This window comes from Theropithecus gelada, chromosome 13, assembly GCF_003255815.1.
Source record: "Theropithecus gelada isolate Dixy chromosome 13, Tgel_1.0, whole genome shotgun sequence".
NCBI lineage: Eukaryota > Metazoa > Chordata > Mammalia > Primates > Cercopithecidae > Theropithecus > Theropithecus gelada.
Window position 1 is genome coordinate 19060760 of NC_037681.1, and position 20102 is coordinate 19080861.

General features: G+C 37.3%; 1 protein-coding gene across 1 annotated transcript in view; it reads left to right on the forward strand.

Annotated features, from left to right (window-relative positions):
• TMEM131 (transmembrane protein 131) overlaps positions 1-20102 on the forward strand; it is a 252530-nt gene that overhangs the window by 96301 nt on the left and 136127 nt on the right. The window contains exon 4 of the mRNA XM_025354313.1: positions 19760-19828. Coding sequence (XP_025210098.1) covers positions 19760-19828 — 69 coding nt within the window. The remainder of the gene's footprint in view (positions 1-19759; positions 19829-20102) is intronic.

A 20102-nucleotide genomic window follows, 5' to 3' on the forward strand; every position in this document is an offset into this window, starting at 1 on the left:
ATGTTATATGTCCTATGGGGACCTGCCCTATCTGTGATTCCTGCCCAAATACTTAACACTGGCCTGGGTTGTGTCCAAACGACTGCGTGTCTAGTCTGATTCCTCCTTGGCTGGACCATCTAAGAACCCTAGAACTGTCCAACCACATCTAGAGCCAAAAGAATGGTGAGAAAAACATATATGTTATCTTGTGCCTCTTCCTGCTTTCTTCCAGCAATTAGGAAATTAGCTGTGGAATTAGACTGCACTACATTTATGAAGATGAGGATGTTCATTCGTGATCAAAATCTGGGCTTTAAGTATTTTCCTAGTGTAGTGAAGAATTGACATCAGGACATAATTATGTTCTCATCTCGTTCTACTTGTCTACTCTGTCTAAAGCTTAGTGGCATAAAATAACCATTTTATGATGCTCTCAAACTGTCAGAAATTCAGGCAGGGGACAGCAAAGACAGCTTGTCTCTTCTGCACGATCTGGGGCCTCAGCTGGGGAGATTTCAGGGCTGGGAATGACTTGATGGCTGAGAGCTGGAGGCATGTTCATTACATGTTGATGCTAGTTTGCTAGCTGGGACCTCAGCTGAGCTCTCACCTAGAATGCCTGTATCTCGGCCTCTTTGTGTGGCCTTCACGTGGGCTAGTTTGGGCTTCCTCCCAGTGTGATGGCTGGACTCCCAGAGTGAATGTCCCAGAGGAAGCTAGTGAAAGCTGGATCACCTTAGTCTGCCCTTGGAAGCCACAATATCACTTCCGCTGCTGTATGCTATTCGTCAGCAAGTCACTTAGGTTGTCCTAGATTCAAGATAAGGGAGGGGAGAAAGAGCTCCCCACCTACTGAAGGCAGTAATATTAGATTTGTAGACACAATTTACAACTTTCACATTTTACATTTTGTGTGTGTGTGACCAGGATCATGAATTAGGTAAACATTTAATTGAAATTAGTATGCAGATTGGGTATGAGATTGGGTTAAGCACTAAAACATATGTCTTAGTGAGCCCGGGATTCAATAACAAAATACCATAGACTGAGTGACTTAAACAACAGACTTCTCATGGTTCCAGAGGCTCAGAAGTCTAGGATCAAGGTCTTGCAGACTTGGGCCTGGCAAACCGTTTTGATGATAATGAAAAACTGATAACCATATGGACCACTAACATATACCTTAGGTGTCTTAATACCCCTACAGCTAAACCCCGAGAGGCTTACAGCATCTGTTTATAAGACCCTCTTCAAAAGCACTGTTTTCTTTGAGATTGCATTTTGTCATTTCATCAACACATATGCTTTATAACCTCATCAGAAGTGGTGTCTCCGATATCCTCCAGAGCTATTTGGATGTGTTTAACATCCAGAGGACATTGGCAGATCTCATTTTCTACAGGCTTTGTGCTACAGAGGCTTATCTTGAGGAGGGCCGGCGGCAGCCAGGTGATGCCTGTTCCCCTACAGAGAATTTAATACATCAGTTTTATGTGTTCAGCGATTTAAAGGAAGACATGAACATAATGAGGGAAAATGGACAATATAAAAAAGAAAAAAAATGAAGCCTCTAGAGTTGAAAAATACTGTTTCTGAAATGAGTATTTCACTGGATAGGATTGAGAACAACCTAGACATTGCAAAAGAAAAGCTTAGTGAGTTTGAAGACAGTGACAGCAGTAATTTAAACTGAAGCACAGGGAGAAAAATAACTAAAAAACAAATAAATCCTTGGTGACCTCTGATATAGTAGTAGCAAGCAGTCTAACACATGTGTGAGTGAGTTCCCAGGAATTGGGAGAGGGAGTAGCTGTCGAAGAACTTTAATAAACCTGAAGCAAAAGTAACACAAAGTCACACCAAGCCAGATAATATTCAAGTTGTTGAAAATCAGTCACAAATAGAGAAACAGCCAGGGAAGAAAACTAAATATAGTAGTTCAAAAGATAAGAATGACTGCTGGTGGTTCATCAAGGACAAATGCAACCCCCAAACCAAGGAAAAAACATTTTTAAAATACCAAAAGGAAAAATTGCTAATCGAAAACACTGCATCCAGCAGGAATATCCTTCAAAAAAATGAAGACATTTTCAGATAAAACTGAGAAAATTTACAGTAGACTGGCACTTTTGAGAAATGTTAAAGGCTAAAGATAGTTAACCATTTCAGGTGAAAACACAGATCCTATGAAGAACAAAGACCATCAATAAAGGCAAAAAGATGTGGAAAAATATAAAAAATGTTTTCTGGTTAAGAAAATGTTAATTTCTAACATTTTAAAAACAATGATTTAAAAACAAAAATAATTGTTGATAGCATGTATACATTACGTGTGTGATAATAGCACAAAGAACAGAAGGGTTGCACAAAAGAATTGAGTTATAAGGTTCTTACATGATATGTAAAGTAGTATAATATTATTTGAAGTAAAACTGTGATGATATGAAATAAGCTCCACGGGAAACATTAAAATCATTTTAAAAAAGTAACAAGAGCTATAGCCAATAAACTAGTCATGAAGATGAAATACTAAATGAATACTCAGTTGATCTAAAAGAAGGCATAAACAGAACAAGAAGGCATAAACAGAACAAGATAAAAAGCAGATGGGAAAAATAGAAAAAATGGCAATGTGGTAGACTTTAAACTCAAACATATCAGAAACTATAGTAAATGAATAATTTCAACACCAGTTGTCAGATTATATTTAAAAGGCAAGACCCAAGCATATTTTGTCTACAAGAACTTTATTTTAACTTTGTATTTAATATTTTACCTTTTGTTTTGAAATAATTTTAGAGAAAAGATGGAAAAATAGTACAAATAATTCTTATATCTTCTTGACCCAAATTCCTCATTTGTTAATGTTTTTTCATATTTGTTTTATCATTCCTAATCTTGCTTTTTTAACTCTCTTCTTTTCCTTCCCTCCCCACAGCTACCTTTTTATACATACATGTGCATATATTTGTAATTTTTCTGAAGCATTTGAAAATCATTTGTAGACATGATGCTATTTTACCCCTAAATATTTCAGTGTATATTTCTTATGAACATTGTTTTAGAGATCATCATACACTCATGAAATTCAGGAAATTAAGACTGTCTCATACTGCTGTTTAATCTAGAGTCCTCATTGGGATTTTGTAAATTGTCCTATTAACGTCTTTTATTTTTAAAAAATTTTGGGTCCAGGGTTCAGACCCTCATATTTAATTTTCACTTCTCTTTAGTCTCTAATGTCGAACAATTGATTTGTCTTTCTTACTGTCTTAGAACTTTGACATTTTTGAAGAGTAGATGCCATTTATTTTATAGAATAACCCAGATGGACCCGGGCACGGTGGCTCATGGCCTGTAATCCTAGCACTTTGGGAAGCTGAGGCGGTGGATTGCCTGAGTTCAGGAGTTCGAGACCAGCCTGGGCAATACAGTGAAACCCCACCTCTACTAAAATACAAAACATTAGCAGGGCATGGCGGTGTGCGCCTGTAATCCCAGCTACTCAGGAGGCTGTGACAGGAGAATTGCTTGAACCTGGGAGGCGGAGGTTGCAGTGAGCCAAGATTGCACCATTGCACTCCGGCCTGGGCAAGACAGAGCAAGACTCCTGTCTCTAAATAAATAAATAAATAAATAAATAAATAAATAAATAAATAAAATAAACCCAGCTAGAGTTTTCTGATATTTATTCATTATTTGATTCAGAATTTGCGTTTTTGGCGGAATATTACTGACGTTTGTGTCTCTCCCAGTGCATCCTATCAGGAAGTGCTTGATGTCTCGTTCCATTTTTCTCTTATAATTCGTAAGTGTCTTGCAGAGTACTTTGAGACTATGCAAATGTGTTTTACATGAAATATGTTTTACATGAAATTCTGAATAGTTTTAGAATCTATTGATGATTCTTGCCTGGAGCAGTTATTGCGCTGGCTGGGTTTTTTAAAAATTCCATCACACTTTCTATGTTTCTTAGTTGACATTCTGACTGAAATTAAGATTGAGGTCATGGTTCATTTTTATCCAGGTATTTCACCATCATTTGCACTGTCGTAAAAAAAAGAAAAATCACATGTGTGTAGTTAGGTCTATTCTGTGTCATTTACATGTCCCCAACAATCATTGAGCACTTCCTACTTTCTGGTACGTTAGGAGGTTCCAGGCTTGTTTTGTAATTTTCCTGCCACAGCCCTGGAACAACCTATTTCTCAAAAGACCCCTGCTTCATTTTAGTGGAAGATAATATTGAAAAATTAATCTTCATGTGCCATGCGTACTCATTACTACTGTGATGTATTAGGGTTCTCTTAGAGGGACAGAACTATTAGGATAAATATATAAAGGGGAGTTTATTAAGTGTTAATTTACATGATTACAAGGTCCCACAATAGACTGTCTGCAAGCTGAGCAGCAAGGAGCACCAGTCTGAGTCCCAAAACTGAAGAACTTGGAGTCCAGTGTTCGAGGGCGAGAACCATCCAGCGCAGGAGAACTCAGACGCAGGCTTGGAAGCTAGGCCCGTCTCTCTTTTCATGTTTTCCTGCCTGCTTTATATTTGCTGGAAGCCTATTAGATTGTGCCCACCAGATTAAGGGTGGGATCTGCCTTCCCCAGCCCACTGACTCAGATGTTAATCTCTTTTTGGCAACACCCACACAAACACACCCAGGATTAATACTTTGTATCATATCCTTCAATCTAATGAAGTTGACACTCAGTATTAACCATCACAAGTGGTGTCATTACTAGTGAGGTGTCATTGTCTCTAGACTCTCTTAGTAAAAGGAAGAAAATGTTTGTGTTTATGTGTATAAATATGTACAGTTTACACTAACATACTCCTGTTCTTGTATCTGTGTATATTAAAAACCAGGAGTTACTGATGCCTCCAGTTTTGATACAAAACCAGTGTTCTGTCTATTCTATTTCTGTCCATTCTCCAACAATTAGAAATCTGGCTCTAGTTATCTATCTACAGTAAGTGTATTGATTTGTTCAATCCTAGAATACAGATAAATTAACTTCAAAATTGACTGATAACGGCCATAAAAAAAATGAGTACGGTGTCTGTTTAGAGTTCTTGTTTTTTCTTTAATCCGAGTGTATATTGTCAAAATACTATATTCTAAATTTACGTGGGTTATAGTGTTCTTCATCTTTCTCTTCATCCTTCTCCCACCCCCACACCCATCTGCATTGTACATTTGAAATGAAGTTTGGTTGATTTGTTTCTATCTGTATTCCATGTAGGATTTTTACTCTACTTTTTGAATTTTTTAATTGCATAATTGCACATATTGATGGGGTGGGGTACATGTGATAGTTTGATACATGCATAGACTGTGTAATGATCAAATCAGGGTGTTTATCCATCACCTCGAACATTCATCATTTCTTTGTATTAGGAACATTTCTAGTCTTCTCTTCTCGTGACTTTGAAATATACAATATATGGTTGCTAACTATAGTCACTCTGCCCTGCTGTTAAAAACTAGGGCTTATTCCTTCTGTCTGTCAATAACTGCGCTTGAGCCCATTAGCCTACCTCTCTTCTTCCTCCCTCTCACACCAAAAAACAAATGCTTCCCAGCCTGTGGTGACTGTCATTCTACTCTTTACCTTCACAAGATAAACGTTTTTAGCTCCCTTCTGTAAGTGAGAACGTGTAATATTTGCTTTTCAGTGCCTTGCTTATTTCACTTAACCTCCAGTTCCATCTGTGTTGCTGAAAATAACAGGATTTTATTCTTTTTTATGGCTGAATAATATTTCATCATGTTTAATATGTACCAGTTTTCTTTGTTCTTCCATCGATGGACACTTACGTTGATTTCATATCTGTGCTATTGTGAGTAGTGCTACCATAAACATGGGGGTGCAGGTGTATGAAATACTGATTTCCTTTGGATAAATAGCCAGTCGTGGAATTGCTGGGTCGACTCTCCTCTCTCACCATATACAAAAATCAACTCAAAATGGATGAAAGACTTATATCTAAGACCCGAAACTATAAAACTACTTGAAGAAAACATAGAGGAAATGTTCCGAGACATTGATGTAAGCTAAGATTTTTATGGCTAAGATCTCAAAAGCATAAGCAACAAAAATAAAATATCCCCATTTAAAAAATTTACTTTTGTGCCATAATTTTTTTACCCACTGTCCTATATATGAACATTTCATTTGTTTCCCGTATTTTGCAATTGCAGACAGTGCTTCAAAGAATAATCCCTTGCGTATGTATTTTCGTATTTTTGAAGGTTACACTCAGGGTAAATTCCTACAACTTGAATTGCTCAATCAAAAGATAAGTGTAGGTGTAATTTGTATTGTTGAAAGTATATGTTTAGACATGACTAACGGTTATATGAAAAAATGCTCAGCATCGCCAGTCATCGGGAATGCAGATCAAGACAAAGACGCCTTATCTTCTCACCCCCGTTAGAAAGGCTGTCATCAAAAAGACAGAAGACAACACATATTGACCAAGAGTGTGTGGAAAAGAGAACCCTGGTTCACTGTTGGTTTGAGTGTAAATTATGTAGCTATTATGGAAAACAGTGTGGCAGTTGCTAAAAAAAAAATTAAAAATAGAACAGCCATGTGATCCAGCAGATTCATAACTAGGTATATATACAAGAGAAATGAAATAATTATGTCAAAGCGACATCTGCATTCTCATGTTCATTGAAGCATTATTCACAATAGCCAAGACGGAGGAATCAACCTAAGGGTTCATCAGTGGACACATGGATAATGAAAACGTGGGGATGTATGTGTGTGTGTCTATGTGGATTCTTAATGGTATTCCACACATATTTAGTGGAATACCATTAAGCCTTAAACATAAGGAAATCCTGTCATTTATGACAACATGGATGGACTTGGGGGACATTATGTTAAATGTGATATAAGCCAAGTACAGAAAGATGAATAATGCATGATCTCACTTAAATGGAGAATATAGAAGCAGAGAGTAGAATGGTGGTTACCAGAGCTTGAGGGTGGGGACCAGGGAGATTTGAGAGATGTTAGTCAAAAGACACAAAATTTCAGTTAGAAGGTGTAAGTTCAGCTTAGCAGTTTTTCGACTTTGTGATGGTGCCAAAGCACAATATATGTTCAGTAGAAACAGTATTTCAGATTTGGAATTTTGATCTTTCCTGGGCTAGCTGTGCAATACTCTCTTGGAGCTTTCAGTCAGCCACACAATCCAGAGAGTAAACGACTGACACTCTACCCTGTACCGTGTTACCAGATGACTTTGCCCAACTGTAGGCTAATGTAAGTGTTCTGAGCATGTTTAAGGGGAGACTAGGCTACCTGAAAAGTAAGTTGGTATATTAAATACAGTTTTGACTTATGATTATTTTCAACTTACGATGGATTTATCGGGACGTCACCTCATAAGTCAAGAAGCATCTGTATTGTATACTTGAAAATTGCTGAGAGAGTAGATTTTGTGTTCTTACCATAAAAAGTGATAACTATGTGAGGTGATGCATGTATTAGCTCAATGTAGCCATTCTACAATGTAGACATATTTTAAAATATGTTGTACATCATAAATATATACAGTTTTCACTTGTCAAGTAGGGAAAGGGATAAAAAGTTTATGTTTAGGATAAATTCCTGGAAGTGGGATTGGTGAGTCACAAGTAAATGCTGACATCGTTTCATTAAGTATTGTCAGATTCTCCTTCAAGGTCTGTACCACCTTGCATTCCCTCATCGGTGAAAAAGAGTACCTGTTTCCCACATCCTTTCCAACAGAAAGTGTTGTATTTTTAATTGTTGCTGATCTGATAGGTCAGAAATTTTATCACAGTGTAGTTTTAGCTGGTCTTTAATTATGAGTAACGTTAACCATCTCCTGGTATTTAAGAGCCATGCTTATATTTGTCTTTTGATGTTGTCTGTTCATGTCTGTTCTACCCATTTTTCTCTAGTGCTTTTAATTTTTTCTGATTGTTTTTAAGAGTTCTTTATATATTGGAGATATTAGTCTTATTTGCAAGTATCTTCTCCCTGTTCATCAGTAGTCTTGATTTTGAAGAAATGCACTTCCTCATAAGTATGCAATTAGGTTAAATGTAAAAAGACGTAGGAAAACAAGCAAACATTAATCTTTAAAATGCTAGAGTGGTTATGTTACTTTCAGACAAAGTAGACTTTAGGACAGGGAATATTATCAGAGATAAAGAAGGACACTTTACAATTATGAAAGAGACAGTCCCCCAGGTAGGTACAACAATCCCAAATTCTAATATTGGAGCATTAAAGTACATGAAGAAAAGAAAATGAGTAAAACTAAGGGAACAAACCCACAGTGATTACTGAAGATTTCAACATTCATCTGTTCATAACTGATAAAATAGATGGAAAATCAGTAAGGGTGTAGATTTGAAGAATACTATTAAGTAACTTGACCTAATAGGTATTTATTAAATACTACATCCACCAAGATCAGATTATATAAATTATACTGTCTGATTATAGCAAAATTAAATTAGAAATCGGTAACAATGCAAATCTAGATATTTTATAATTGGGAATTAAACCAGAGCTTTTCAATACTCATGGGTTAAGAAAGAAATCATAAGAGATATTAGAAAATGCTTTGAAAACAAAAATATAACATATATTAGTCTGCTTGCGCTAGACTGCCATAACAAAATACCATAAACTGGGTGACTTAAAACAATAGACATTTATTTTCTCACAGTCTGGAATCTGGAAGTCTGAAATCAGGGTGCCAGCGTAGTCAGTTTACACTGACATCTGTTTTCCTAGCTTGTAGGTGGCAGCTATTCCACTGTGTAACTCACATGCCCTCTTGGTGCGCATGTGTGCATGGGGGCTTTCTGGTGTCCTTTTTCGTAAGGATACTAATCCCATTATATTAGGGCCTCCCCCCATAACCTCATTTAACCTTAATTGCCTGCTTATAGACCCTGTCTCCACATAATAGTCATAGTGGGGATTAGGGCTTCAATATAGGAATTTGGGAAGTGGGGGTGGTTGGGGGGAATTCACTTCATAGAGCAACATATCAAGTTTTCTGGAATTTAGCCAAAGCAGTATTTAAATAGACATTTATAGCTTTAAAAGTTTATATCAGATAGAAGAAAAATTTTTAAATGAACAATTTACATTTCTGGTTTAAGACACAGAGCATCAACTTCAAGTAGAAGAAAATAAAGGATATACTAGAAATCAATTAAACAGAAAGTGGGGAAAAAAATCAATGTAAACAAAAACTGATTATTTGAATCTAGCTAGATTGGTTCAGAAAATAAGGCAGACAAAAATCAGTAATGAAATAGGGGATATCACTACAGATCTTATAAATATTCAAAGAATGAGAAAAATTATGAATCCCTTTGTTCTCAAAAATTCAACAATTTAGATGAAGTGGTCAAATACTTGAAAGATACAAATTATTAAAACTCACCAAGAGAGAATAAGAAAATGAGTTTTTAAATATCTGTTAAAGACATAGAACTTACAATTTTAAACCTTTCCACAAAGAAAACTGCAGGTTCATATGACTAAACTGGTAAATTCTATCAGACAACTAGTGAAAAAATACTAGTCTAAACTGGTAAATTCTGTCAGACAACTAGTGAAAAAATACTAGTCTTACATAAACTCTTTTAGAAAAGAGAGGAATAGAATGTCTTTCCTTACACGTTTTATGAGGCGATTATTGCAGGCATTACAAGAAAGCTAGAAGCTACATCTCTTCAAACATATATTCAGAAATCTCTAACAGAATATTAGCAAATCAAATCCAGAAATGTATAACAAGGTAATGCATCATGACCAAAAGGGGTTTATCTTAGGAATGCAAGATTAATATTTGAAAACAATATAATTTTTCTTGTTAACAAAATTTCGGCTGGGCGCGGTGGCTCAAGCCTGTAATCCCAGCACTTTGGGAGGCCGAGACGGGCGGATCACGAGGTCAGGAGATCGAGACCATCCTGGCTAACATGGTGAAACCCCGTCTCTACTAAAAAATACAAAAAACTAGCCGGGCGAGGTGGTGGGCGCCTGTAGTCCCAGCTACTTGGGAGGCTGAGGCAGGAGAATGGCGTAAACCCGGGAGGCGGAGCTTGCAGTGAGCTGAGATCTGGCCACTGCACTCCAGCCTGGGCGACAGAGCGAGACTCCGTCTCCCAAAAAAAAAAAAAAAAAATTTTCAAAAACTTTTGTAATTATTTGAATAGATGTGGAAAAAGCCTGTGACAACATTCAGCATCTGTTCAGCACACGAAGAATAGAAAAGAACGTCTTTAACCTGATAAGGAGTATCTATGGAAAAGTAACAGTTAACATGATATTAATAGTGAAAGATTGAATGCTTTCTTTCTAAGATTGGGAAAGTGGCAAGGATGTCCACTTTCATCACTTACATTAAACATTGTACTGGATGTAGTAGTCATTACATTAAGACAAGAAGCAGAGATAAGAGCCATCAGATTGGAAAGGAAGAACAAAAAGGATTTTGTCTACACACCATGTGATTGTGTGGATAGAAAGTCCTAAGGAATATGCCAAAAAGTAATACAGTCAATAATCAGAAGTAACTGATTTCTTCATAACAAGCACAAAAGTAAAATGTTGTAGAAAAATGTCATTTACAATATCATAAATCATTGCATACCTTGGGATAAATTTAACAAAACAATATTGAGACCTGTACACTGAAAACTGTAATATAATAGAGTAATTAAAGAACTCCTAGATATATTGAGAAAGATCCTGCATTCATGGATTGAAAGATTGTGAAGATAATTCTCCCCAGATCGGTTTTAGATTAAGCAATTCCAATAGAAATCTCAACAGACAGTTTTTTTTTTTTTTCACAAATTGATAAGCTGCTTTTCAAGATTAGATGGAAAATGTTAAGCATCTAGAATAGACCAAACAAGTTTTAAAAAGAATAAACAAATTAGAAGATTTAAATTACATGTTTTGAAGATCCAGTTTAAAACTTCTTGTCCATATGTGCCAAGGTAATTCAGTGACACAAGAATACTCTTTTTCAGTGGGGGTTACAATCCTAGTCTCTGACGACACAGACTTGAAACCAACAAAGATCAAAAGAGACAAAGAAGGGCATTACATAATGGTAAAGGGATCAATGCAACAAGAAGAGCTAACTGTCCTAAATATATATGCACCCAATACAGGAGCATCCAAATTCATAAAGCAAGTTCTTAGAGACCTACAAAGAGACTTAGACTCCCACACAATAACAGTGGGAGACTTTTGACACCCACTGCTGATATTAGATCAACGAGACAGAAAATTAACAAGGATATTCAGGACTTGAACTCAGCTCTGGACCAAGCGAACCTAATAGACATCTGCAGAAATCTCCACCCCAATCAACAGAATATACATTCTTCTCAGCACCACATCACACTTATTCTAAAATTGACCACATAATTAGAAGTAAAACACTCCTCAGCAATTGCAAAAGAACAGAAATCGTAACACACAGTTTCTCAGACCACAGTGCAATCAAATTTGAACTCAGGATTAAGAAACTCACTCAAAACCGCACAACCACATGGAAACTGAACAACCAGCTCCTGAAGGACTGCTGGGTGAATAACGAAATGAAGGCAGAAGTAAAGATGTTCATTGAAACCAATGAGAACAAAGACACGAAGTACCAGAATCTCTGGGACACATTTAAAGCAGTGTGCAGAGGGAAATTTATAGCACTGAATGCTCACAAGAGAAAGTAGGAAAGATCTAAAATCGACACCATAACATCAAAATTAAAAGAAGTAGAGAAGCAAAAGCAAACAAATTCAAAATCTAGCAGAAGACAATAAATAACCAAGATCAGAGCAGAACTGAAGGAGATAGAGACACAAAAAAATCCTTCAAAAAATAAATGAATCCAGGAGCTGGGTTTTTGAAAAGATCAACAAAATAGATCACTAGCCAGACTAATAAAGAAGAGAGAAGAATCAAATCGATGCAATAAAAAATGATAATAGGGGATATCAACACTTATCCCACAGAAATACAAACTACCATCAGAGAATACTAGAAACACCTCTACGCAAATAAACTAGAAAATCTAGAAGAAATTGATAAATTCCTGGACACATACACCCTCCCAAGTCTAAATCAGGAAGGAATCGAATCCCTGAATAGACCAATAATAAGTTCTGAAATTGAGGCAGTAATTAATAGCCTGCCAACCAAAAAAAGTTCAGGACCAGACAGATTCACAGCCAAATTCTACCAGAGATACAAAGAGGAGCGGGTACCATTCCTTCTGAAACTATTCCAAATAATAGAAAAAGAGGGAATCTTCCCTAACTCATTTTATGAGGCCAGCATCATCCTGATCCAAAACCTGCAGGCACACAACCAAAAAAGAAAATTTCAGGCCAATATCCTTGATGAACATCGATGCGAAAATTCCCAATAAAATACTGGCAAACCAAATCCAGCACCACACCAAAAGGCTTATACACCACGATCAAGTTGGCTTAATCCCTGGGGTGCAAGGCTGGTTCAACATATGCAAATCAATAAACGTAATCCATCACATAAACAGAACCAGTGACAAAAACCACATGACTATCTCAATAGATGCAGAAAAGGCCTTTGACAAAATTCAACACCCCTTCATGCTAAAAACTGTCAATAAACTAGGTATTGATGGAACGTATCTTAAACTAATAAGAGCTATTTATGACAGACCCACAGCCAGTATCATACTGAATGGGCAAAAACTGGAAGCATTCCCTTTGAAAACTGGCACAAGACAAGGATGCCTTGTCTCACCACCCCTATTCAACATAGTATTGGAAGTTCTGGCCAGGACAATCAGGCAAGAGAAAGAAATAAAGGGTATTCACATAGGAGAGGAGGAAGTCAAATTGTCTCTGTTTGCAGATGACATGATAGTATATTTAGAAAACCCCACCGTCTCAGCCCAAAATCTCCTTAAGCTGATAAGCAACTTCTGCAAAGTCTCAGGATACAAAATCAGTGTGCAGAAATCAAAAGCATTCTTATACACCAGTAACAGACAGAGAGCCAAATCATGAATGAAGTTCCATTCACAATTGCTTCAAAGAGAATAAAATACCTAGGAATCCAACTTATAAGGGATGTGAAGGACCTCTTCAAGGAGAACTACAAACCACTGCTTAGTGAAATAAAAGAGGACACAAACAAATGGAAGAACATTCCATTTTCATGGATAGGAAGAATCAATATTGTGAAAATGGCCATACTGCCCAAAGTAATCTATAGATTCAATGCTGTCCCCATCAAGCTACTGTTGACTTTCCTCACACAATTGGAAAAAGCCACTTTAAACTTCATGTGGAACCACAGAAGAGCCCATGTAGCCAAGACAACTCTAAGCAAAAAGAACAAGGCTGGAGGCATCACACTACCTGAACCTGACTTCAAACTATACTACAAGGCTGCAGTAACCAAAACAGCATGGTACTGGTACCAAAACAGATACATAAACCAGTGGAACAGAAGAGAGACCTCAGAAATAACACTACACATCTACAACCATCTGATCTTTTACAAACCTGACAAAAACAAGCAATGGAGAAAGAATTCCCTATTTCATAAATGGTATTGGGAAAACTGGCCAGCCATATGCAGAAAACTGAAACTGGACCCCTTCCTTACACCTTATACAAAAATTAACTCAATATGGATTAAAGACTTAAAAGTAAGACCTAAAACCATAAAAATCCTAGAAGAAAACCTAGGCAATACCATTCAGGACATAGGCGTGGGCGAAGACTTCATGTCTAAAACACCAAAAGCAATGGCAACAAAAGCCAAAATTGACACATGGGATCTAATTAAACTAAAGAGTTTCTGCACAGCAAAAGAAACTATCATCAGAGTGAACAGGCAACATACAGAATGGGAGAAAAGTTTTGCAATCTGTCTGACAAAGGGCTAATATCCAGAATCTACAACGAATTTAAATTTACAAGAAAAAAACAACCCCATCAAAAAGTGGGCGAAGAATATAAACAGACACTTCTTAAAAGAAGACATTTATGCAGCCAACAAACATGAAAAAAAGCTCATCACTGGTCATTAGAGAAATGCAAATCAAAACCACAATGAGATACCATCTCATGCCAGTTAGAATGTTGATCATTAAAAAGTCAGGAAACAACAGATGCTGGAGAGAATGTAGAAATAGGAACACTTTTACACTTGGGGAATGTAAGTTAGTTCAACCATTGTGGAAGACAGTGTGGTGATTCTCCAGGGACCTAGAACTAGAAATACCATTTGACCCAGCAATCCCATTATTGGGTATATACCCAAAGGGCTATAAATCATTCTATAAAGACACGTACACACATGTGTTTATTACAGCACTATTCACAATAGCAAAGACTTGGTGCCAACCCGAATGTCCATCAATGATAGACTGGATAAAGAAAATGTGGCACATATACAACATGGAATACTGTGCAGCCATGAAAAAGGATGAGTTCATGTCCTTTGCAGGGACATGGATGAAGCTGGAAACCATCATTCTTAGCAAACTAACACAAGAACGGAAAACCAAACACCTCATGTTCTCACTCACAAGTGGGAGTTGAACAATGGAGAACACATGGACATACAGAGGGGAACATCACACGCTGGGGCCTGTCGGGGGTTGGGCGGCTAGGGGAGGGATAGCATTAGGAGAAATACCTAATATAGGTGACAGGTTGATGGGTGCAGCAAACCACCATGGCACGTGTATACCTATGTAACAAAACTGCACGTTCTGCACATGTACCCCAGAACTTAAAGGATTTAAAAAAAAAAAATCTTTTTCAACAAAGGATACTAGGCCTACTGGATATTTACAGTGAAAAAAAAAGTGAACTTTAATCTTTTAACTCACACCATGGCCATGATTAACTTAAAATGGACAATAATAAATAGGCTCATATCTAAAAGTTAAAGGTGTAAGACTTAAAACCAATCTTTTCATAGAAATATTTGCAAACTGGACAAAGTTTTAAAATACCAGAAACACATACCATGAAAGAAAAAATGAGGCTGGGCGCAGTGGCTCACACCTATAATTCTAACACTTCAGGAGGCTGCCGTGGGAGAATCACGTGAGACTAGGAGTTTGAAACTAGCCTGGGGAACACAGACCCTGTATCTACAAAAAATAATAATAAATTAGCTAGTTGTGGTGGTATGTGCCTATAGTCCCAGCTACTTGGGAGGATGAGGCCAGAGGGTGGCTTGAGCCCAGGAGGTCAAGACTGCAGTGACCCATGATTGGACCACTAACTGCACTCCAGCATGGGCGACAGAGTGAGACCCTATCTCAAAAAAGAAAAATCATCATTTCGACCTCATCAGAATTAAAAACTTAGGCTTTTCAAAAGAAACCATTAATAAAAGGAAAAGGTAAACCAGGACCAGGGTAAAAATATTTGCAGCACATAACAGACAACTCTTACAACTGAATGAGACAGACATCCCAGTTAAAAAAACTTTCCACAGACATTTACAAAAGAAGGTACCTAATTGTACACCAAGGAAGTGGAAAGATGGTCAACATTATTCATCATTTGGGAAATGCAAATTAAAACTAAAAATGCATTTATGGGAGAATATATATCATATAGGAGAAGTCCTATTCATTTCTTTTAAATCACTGTTTATTTAGCTGGCTCTTTAATAAAAATCATATTTGACATCAATTTTAACTGCTGGTGACTTTCATAGTCTTACTAGTAAAAGCACTTCCTTCCCCACCTCTTATTTGTGACCGTAATGTTTGTGGATCAAGATGCAAAATAGTGGCTCCTAAATGTGAGGATGCTTAAAAATGCAGGTTTCTGGGGTCCATTCTGCTTACAAGGAACTAGATTCTGGAGGTGGGGCCCTAGAATCTGCATTTCCACAAGCATTGTAGGTGTTTATGATGCAGATACATCACAAACAATTGTTTTAAAAATGCTGGGCCAAAGAGTATCTGTTGTTTAGGTAGTAGTTGATCCTAGGAAAACATTTGAAACTCCCAGAGACCCAAGAAGCCCTATGTCTGATTTGGGAGTTTCCTGCTCAACTTTGACCTGACAGTTCAACAGGCAGTACCACCATTCCCGCAAGATTTCTTGTCTCTTCAGCTGTTTCCTAGCTTGAAATCAGAAAATAGTCTCCATCTCCATATAAATAAGATTTTAGTGAAAATTTATTAAACCAATTGTATTGAGACTTCAGAACATATATAATCATTGCAGAAAGCATAAAATAATGCAATATACTATCATAATGTCTCAGATTTTGTTGCTTTGAAATTGTCAAAGGGTGAGCCCAGCACGCTGGCGTGCTGCACCTGTAGTCCCAGCTACTCAGGAGACCAGCTTGGGCAACACAATGAGACCCCTGTCTCTCAAAAATAGTAATAATAATAATTTTAAAAATCAGGAAAAACTACAATGACATTAGCAAAGGCTACTGTTCTTTATATTGCAACTTCCCCCATTTGTCAACATTACATATTTGCAGACATTTGCTTTCTGTTAATAAAGCACTAAACAGTGCCATGCCCTTTCTGAATAAACATGGGTAGCAACCATTTGAATCAGCTGTGGAGACATGACAGCTGTGTTACTGCATTTTTGGTTTAGTTAACATAGGATTGTACCTGCGTCAGCTTGCATTGTACTCACTCGGGTATTAAACTGTTCCTTAGATATAGATCTGCTATTGTTTTGAAAATATGCTTTTATTTATGAGATAATCATATTTGATATACTGTTTCCTGTGTCTCATTCTGTGAGCACTTTGTAAATATCACAGTACAGTTGCTGGACATCACATCTTTGAAGCATTTTACAGGAGACAAGACATAAAAAATAAAATTAAGGATTTGAAAGGAGGAATCAAATTATTACTTGCAGATGATTTGTCTGCAGTGATCATTCGAGATAGTGCTCATTTTGGCAGCACATGTAGCAACAGTGGAAAATCAGGGGAGAATCTAAACAATTAGAATTAAACTCACCAAGGTGATTAAGATCAGTATGTAAAAATCAGTAATACCCTTGAAAATCTTCCTCTTCCCACTTCCAACCCATTCCTCCCACGTCATGACTGTGTATCCGGTGAAAATCTTAGAATGAGTTACCCTTGATCCCTCAAAATCAGTCCATCAGCACAACCAGTTTTCTCAAGCTTCCAAATATATTCAGAACCAGCCACTGCTTGCTACTCTCCCTTGCAGCCACCCTGGATTGTAGCCGCCATCACCAGTTGCCTGGAGCACTCCAGGACTTCCCTGCTTCCCACTGTTGGGCTCCTACAGGAATTTCTTTGGTTCTTCACAAAGTAGCCAGAATTAACTGTTTAATATGTGTGAGATCATGCTACTCCTTGCTGAAAAACACTGTAGTTTGTTACACTTAGAATAATCCATGCTCCTACAAGGAGACCTGGCTCTTGTACCTCTGAGCTCAGCTCCTACCTCCTACTCCTCCCTCACTGCACAATGGTCACTTAAGCCTCCTTGTTCAACTCACCAAATACATTCCTAACTTTCTTCCCCTCGATCTCTGCCGTTCAGGTCTTGGCACTAGTGTCGCTCCTCAGAGAGGCATTTTCGGTTCCAGCCACAGCCCCGGGGTGTTTGATTTTTCTTTATACACACTTCTTCACCTAATATATTCAACTTCTGATCCCCCGACTAGGATGTTACTGCCATGACAGCAGCCGCTTTTCTTTGTTCCCCACTGTAGCCCCAGCCAATAGACAGTACCTGGCACAGGGTACACATTCATACGTTTGTATTCAGTGGATGGGGTATATACTGTTTTACCCCTCCTGGCCACTTTAGACATTTCCGTTTGTAGTTTGCAGAACAGTCTCTTGGCTCTGTGAGAGAAAAACACTGTCTTAATCTCCTTTTTCTCCAACATCTAAACAGTCCATGGAATTAATATATAGGAATTGTATATTATATGTAGGAATATATATTACATTATAGGAATATATATTATATAGGAATATAATATAGGAATTAATGACATACAGTTATGCCTTATGCTTTATTTTTACTTTATTAAGATTTATGTAAATTTGAGTTTCATACTAATAAAACTGATGAGCTGAGGAGCGTCTCTTGTTTTAAAGGAGCCAAAGAGTAGTGCTGTTATATCACATCTAAGAAGGGCAGAAAGCAAGAAGGAATAGATGCCTATACTGACTGTTGCAAGGAATTGTGCCTTCGTTTCCCGGTGTCTTTAGTTTCGTTCTTTAGTAAAATGTAATCTTACATCTGGTGCTTGCTTTCTTTTTTTGTTTGTCATCTTTTCTGTTCAACATATGCAGAGGGGTTCTCAAGCTACACAAAAGAATGTCCTCAATTGGTAGGGCTAAAAACATGTTTGGATTTTATTACCTTCAGCTAGATTATTCCACTACTCAGATTATTTAATCTTTGTAGAATTGAATTAAAGCCAAATTTCCTCCATATTATGAATGTCCTTGTCTATTTCTAATTATTTTCTATATCTCCTAAATCCTAGATATTTCCTCTGATTCCTGAATCCTCAATGAAATTACTATATCATTTCAAAGCTTATGTTACTATGAATTTCAGTGATGATGGAAATAAAGTAGCCTCACAAAATGGGTTTTGCTCTGACATCATTTCCTAGAACAAAAACATCAAAATCTACTATTTTGAAACTTAGTGGCTGACTGAATTTCTGACTTTCTCAGTATATAAACACTTTAGGCATGTGAACCACCTCCCCCCTCACCAAAGGTCATTTATGTTTTATGTCAGTGTTAGCCCCTGATGATATCTGAGGTTTGCTATTCAGAAATCTGTTTCATTGAGAAGTTGGGTATCAGGTGGGTTAGTTAGAAGAGGCTACTGAAATGTTGAGGCCAGGCCGGGCGCGGTGGCTCAAGCCTGTAATCCCAGCACTTTGGGAGGCCGAGACGGGCGGATCACGAGGTTAGGAGATCAAGACCATCCTGGCTAACATGGTGAAACCCCGTCTCTATTAAGAAATACAAAAAACTAGCCGGGCGAGGTGGCGGGCGTCTGTAGTCCCAGCTACTCGGGAGGCTGAGGCCGGAGAATGGCGTGAACCCGGGAGGCGGGGCTTGCAGTGAGCTGAGATCCGGCCACTGCACTCCAGCCTGGGCGACAGAGCGAGACTCCGTCTCAAAAAAAAAAAAAAAAAAAAAAAAAAAAAAAGAAATATTGAGGCCAGGACATCAGAGATCAGTTCTAGTGTATTCCAAACTTTCAAATGAAATAGATATTTCAGTTCTTGGAAATCTCTGTCTCAGATTCATTTTTGTTTAGTCCTTTGCCACTCTAGTTAACAATACGATCGTGATTTTTGCCTTCATATATTGTCTGCTAAATGTATGTTGTTGTATCAACTCTTTATTCATCATACATGTATCAAAAAATCCAAGTGACCTATTAAAGTGTATCGTTACCAATTATACCAACCAAATTTCAACATTCAGTCTGCCTGAGCATTTTCTATTTTCATATCCTTTGAAGAAGAAAAATACTCCCACTTTTTCATTTTCTAAAACGCAATCTTTATTGGTTTCTGCTAATTTAAAAAGTAACACATATTTCTGATTGTTAGACCCAGTTTTTCTTAAAAAATGCATTGTTATGACAAAAGTCAACTGTCTGAATAGAGTTTGGGGAAACATGTATTTTGAAGAATTGCTTCTTATGTTGTTTTCTTTTTATTCACAGTATATCTCTCTACCGGGGGAACTGCAGGCCCATACGATTTGAGCCACCAATGCTGGATTTCCATGAACAGTAAGTTTAAAATGTTTGAATTTCCCATTAAACTATTATATGTATTTTACATGCATTTGTCTTGTCTTCTGCCTGTGTTATATCTATATGGGAAAGTTCCATGTTCTAGTCATCAGGAAAACAAATGATACTGAATGCAGTTTGGAAATGGGAAGCAAGTATCTATTAGGAGTCTAACATACACTGTTTTAGGAGTCTAACGTACACTGTTTTAGGAGTCTAACGTACACTATTTTAGGAGTCTAACGTACACTGTTTTAGGAGTCTAACGTAC